Below are 5,000 nucleotides of genomic sequence, written 5' to 3' on the forward strand. Positions count from 1 at the left end.
AGCGCCAGCCCTATTAGAACAAATGTGTTCTGCTATTGTAAATAGGCACGTTTGCTGCGCCCGTCCTATTACAGCCGACGCATGATCAATAGGCTGATAACACGAGGACATCAATATAAGCGACAGAACAATGAGGGATATCATCGAACATCTATCTTAATATAGCTGGCTACAAGGGCCGGGACAAAGTGGGGAAGCTCATGAAAATTCCGCCCCACGAATTCCCATCTCCTCTCCAATATGCGCGCACACACTCCCAGCTGCCGGGGCTATTATTTTCCTATTTCAATTTGACACCCCAGCCTTTCATGCTAATTCTATTATTCTAGGAAGTTTATGTGATTTCATATCACTGGAAATCGGTAATGTGTTATAACCCTTTGGGCTAAAATAAACTGAATCCCTGCAGTAGCCACCGGGAAAATAATTACTTTCATATCAAAACTCTGCAGGAGTCGAACGGGTCTTTTCGCCTCTGGCTTATAACCTCATTTCAGCGGGGCTTATAGATGAATAAATTTGTTAAAGCAATACACACATAAAAATACAATATTCGGGGTTTTAAAAGATGGAGACTACCTTTCCCAACAATATAAAGGCTATTTAGTATCGTACACGTGCAGATGTCATTGTATACAATCGATTTATTTATGAAAAACTTACATATATAAATATTTTAATACTTTTTTTACAACGTTTGAGGTTTTGTCTTGTTCTCTTTACAGTTTGTTACAGGGAGCTGCTGCTGCTGCTGCTGCTGTTGATCTATTTTTCTTTTCCAATAAACATTTAGCCCACCACACACATACACAAGTGTTCACACAGATATTTCCCCTAATCATAATATAAATATGTCAATGAAAAAAATTATAATAATAAAAAATAAAAAGGGGGCCGCGTTGATATGTCAGTGTGTTGTTTTTTTTTCCTCTTCGGTTAAGCTTTGAAAGAGTGTCAGACAATAAATCGACACTCCTCGATTTATTCAGTGCCCAATTTATCCCATGTCGACATCAGCCGAGTCTTTGTCGGTGTCCGTGTGGGTTGAAGGCGATTCGGAGCTCTGTGGATAATCGAACACGCCTAACGACTGCTCCTTTTTTTCGGACTGAGGAGACTTTGGACAGCCGAGCTCTGGCTCTCTATCTGGCGGACACACTTCGCCCGGTGAGGACCCGTTACAGGCTTGGCCCGGACTGGCCTGCAGTGAACAAACGAGTGGACCCGATGGACTGACCTGGCCTTTGATTGCTGTCGCGTTTGGGTTTGCACTGCTCAGCTCCGGGTCACACCTCTGTACTGGGCTTCCGGTAGCGTCACTGTCGCTTACGAGAACCTTTGGCCCGTGCTCGTGCTCTTCCTCGGTACCTGCCGCCGTGCCCTTTAGAGCAGTCTGTGGCACGATGAAACCGAGCGGCTGTGTGATGGGGTAAAGCAAAAAGTGGCCCTTCCCTATCAAAGGCCGCGCAGAGGCTACTGGGAAGTCGACAGTGGGTTTACGCCGTGGCCTCGAGTCCGACAGCAGGCTCTCCACGCTGAAAGGATTTGCTTTTTGGAGGCCGGGGGATCTGGCGAGGTTCGCCTGGCGCGCGCCGTCTGATGAGTCCAACTCGGCTCCGCTCGCGTCTGCGTGCGCGCTTCTTTGGTTTGACGTTTGCTCGCAGCCCGCGTGCGTCTGATGGCGGCTGACAGAGTCGCAGTGCACTTGCTGGTGCTCGCTGTCCGTCACGTGCGACACGCCGCTGTCGCTGTCCGAGCCTGGTGTGTGAAACAAGTCCCCGGGAAGCAGCTTGCCACCCTGCGCCCGCAGCAACCGCTTTTCCTGCTTGCGCTTCTTCTTCTCCAGGCGCTCGCGCTCGCGCCGGGCGATCTCCTCAGCGTCCATGGGCTCGCCGCTGCACGTGGTCGGGTGCGAGTTGTGCGCTGGTCGGCCTGGACCTTTCTTCGTGTTTTCTTTTTTCCTCCACTTGGCCCTGCGGTTCTGGAACCACACCTGCAGATTAGTGGAGGAGGGGGGGATAATTTAAAAAAAAATTTTTTTTTAAATTGATATGCATGTTTATTTTTCCCATTCCACTGTTCAGCGCCATTGCCAGGAGTTAGTCTTCAATACAGATGTTTATTGATATTTCAATTAAAATCCTGATCTGAAGTATATTGTATCGGTATAACACATTCTAGGCCTAAATAAAGGGAAAAAAATATTTTTAAAAAATTATAAAATACACTGTTTGGAAAAAAAAAAAAAAGGATTAACAACCAAACCAAACAAACTAGGCCTTATTCCAAATGAATTCAGGTCAAAATTATATCCAGATCAAATATATTCCTAACAAAAACATGAATATAAATACTCATTAAAAACTACTAATTTATTAATATGAGCTACTTTTAAATTCTCGCAAAAGTCCTATAAATGTTTGGTTGCTTTGTTTTTAACTAGCATGTCGTCATGTGTCGCTTTTTTAAGCGTGTTATCAGTGATTAAGCAAACATTTTAAAATAAACTAGCTTATTTTATATCAATATTTAATATAATATAGGCTTGTATGAGTGCTGTGCAAACTCTCGTGTCATTATCTATTTTTATTTTGATTCTAAAACCCATTTGACAACATTCAAGCTTTCTCCCCCAATATGCAAGACTTTACGGACATTGTTTTATGTATTATTAGTTGTGGATTGAAAGGCATATCATATTACAACCAAATTTAATATGAGGAGTCACATATTTGTTGGTTAGAATACAAGCACCCCGCATTGAGAACACTGCTAAAATATCCTGCATTATTATCAAATATGTACAATTATTTTATTTTATTTTTTAAGAATAGAGTCTGTAAATAAGGATCATCTAATAAAACAATTCGTTGATGTTGTTGGAGACTGCTGTTCATTTTGAGACTAGATTTTGGCTACCACATGTCAATATTTTTCTGTATTTACAATTTAATTTTCATGCTGATGTTACAGTCCCTGTGGTGATGTGTGAGGTCGATTATGTGTAAGCTCTTAAGAAAGAAAAGCAGTCTTAATTGCAATTTAAATTCCAAAGCCTATGAAAAATTATTTTAAAAAAAAACAGATTTTTTTTTTTTTTTTTTTTTTTTTTTTTTTACATCAGTTGTGGTTCCATAAACACACATGGATGTATCTGCATTTTATGTTTCTCTCCAAAAGCATGCACATTGTTTTTGTTTTTGTTCTCTCTCTCTCTCTCTCTCTCTCTCTCTCCTTAAAGGATTTCAACTCTAATAATCATTTTTATGACTCAAACCAACATCAGGGACGTGAAATAGAAATATTTCGGGTTGTTTTTTTTTTTTACCTGCACCCTCGATTCTATCAAGTCCAGTCTGAGAGCCAGTGCCTCCCTCATGAACACATCTGGATAATGGCTCTCATTAAAAGCCTTCTCTAATTCTTCCAGCTGCCAGCCAGTGAAATTGGTGCGAGTTCGCCTTCTCTTACAGCCAGGGCTATCCTTCTCTGGATCTCCCGAATCTACGAGAATAGAATATGTTAGAATATGAACACCATGCTTTGTCAGACCTTAATGTCGGACTAAACCTTGCAGAATTTCCCTTTTTGGCCTTGATTTCTTCCTATAGTGTGTGTTTGTAATGTTTAGTCAAATTTATGTCATATTATTATTATTATTATTATTATTATTATTATTATTATTATTATTCAACCATTATCAATAATAATAATAATAATATTATAATATAATAATAATAATAATAATAATAATAATAATAATAATTTAAAAACAGCTTGGTGTATTTTAGCAAGCTACCAAGCACAAGTAATAGCAAATAATAATAATAAAAATAAAAATAACTGTGTGTCCTCAGAAGCATCACAATTTGCATCAGCTTTCAGTGCAGTAAACAAACTACACAGCTTCTTTGTTTCATCTGGCTCTAACATTCTTGTTTTGGACGCCTCTTGAAGCAGATACAGAAGCGTTCCGTCAACAATCCGCTTTTATATCGCTTTTTTACAGCATTTCCTTTAATAGCACGGATGTATTTTTGTTGTTCTTGTTGTTGGTTGCTGTTATGACGCTGATATTGCAGGAATATTTTATGTTTGGTTAGCGGAGCCTACCTGTCAGTTTGTACTGCTGGTTATCTCCATTCATAGCGCAGCCAGACGACAGCAGTGGGTTCGAGTTCACTACCGACGCGGCGCACGAGCCGTTCAGTAATCCGTCTATGGAGAAAGGGACGGCGGCCGCGGACTGCAGCTGATGCCCGGCCAGTTCGTACACATGGTGGTGGCCGAGGTGGTACGGAAAGCTCACCATGCCGCCGAGCGAGCCTCCGAACTGGGCGTGAGGTGGATCCAGTATCCTGCTGTCCATCATTGCCCGGGCAAAAAAAAAAAGGAGGAAGCGACGTGTAGAGACCCGGCGGCGCAGAGTTTAAAAGACACGCAGCGTGCGCGGCCGCCGAGGAGGGGACATGGTGCGGGAGAAAAGGAGGGGGGATGAGCTGTACTTTATCAACGCGGCCACCTTCCAATAATTAGCCTCGGCTCGGGGAATTTGAGACCAATGAGAAGCGCTAATCGGTGGTGACGTCAGAGACGCGGGCAGAGAGCGCTTTCCCTATCGATTGCTAATTAAACCTGACATCCACCTCGATAAACAATATCAGAGCTGTCACAACAAGGCAGAGGGAGGGGGAGCTTTGATAAGGACTAGGCTACATGACGACCACGCGGGGGGCCTTCGAACGAGAGCGATCGCATTTGATACCCAGTTAAACGCTAAATAGACACTGAAATCTCACCTCGGAGGGGAAAAAAACCCAGTGAGCTGGATTCACTGTCGTTTGAGTCGATGTGTCTTTATAACAAATCTCCGTTTTTTTTTCTCTCTGACAATTACGCGCGCACGCCAAACGCGATAAAGGTCGTTACAGTGGTCTATAAAGATAAGAGCAGCCCACTCCAATGCACTGTTGACAAATGTGACTGGATTCATGTGCTGG

At 42.4% G+C, this 5,000-nt stretch overlaps 1 protein-coding gene across 1 annotated transcript; it reads right to left on the reverse strand.

Annotated features, from left to right (window-relative positions):
* Positions 1-968: 968 nt before the first annotated feature.
* On the reverse strand, positions 969-4,442 carry uncx (UNC homeobox). Its single transcript, XM_053613020.1, has 3 exons — positions 4,114-4,442; positions 3,329-3,504; positions 969-1,993 (listed from the first exon to the last, which is right to left on the reverse strand). The coding sequence occupies exons 1-3, from the start codon at positions 4,370-4,372 to the stop codon at positions 998-1,000; spliced, it is 1,431 nt and encodes a 476-aa protein (XP_053468995.1). The 5' UTR covers positions 4,373-4,442; the 3' UTR covers positions 969-997.
* Positions 4,443-5,000: the final 558 nt, after the last annotated feature.

Source organism: Ictalurus furcatus, chromosome 24 (genome assembly GCF_023375685.1).
Source record: "Ictalurus furcatus strain D&B chromosome 24, Billie_1.0, whole genome shotgun sequence".
Classification (NCBI taxonomy): Eukaryota; Metazoa; Chordata; class Actinopteri; order Siluriformes; family Ictaluridae; genus Ictalurus; species Ictalurus furcatus.

Bases quoted from the DNA above. Each gene is read 5' to 3' on its own strand.
- uncx (XM_053613020.1), bottom strand. From the start codon at position 4,372: ATGATGGACAGCAGGATACTGGATCCACCTCACGCCCAGTTCGGAGGC. The intron at 3,505-4,113 runs GTAGGCTCCGCT...CTATTCTCGTAG, and splicing joins CCAGCAGTACAAACTGACAG to ATTCGGGAGATCCAGAGAAG. The intron at 1,994-3,328 runs GTAAAAAAAAAA...ACTAATCTGCAG, and splicing joins TGATAGAATCGAGGGTGCAG to GTGTGGTTCCAGAACCGCAG.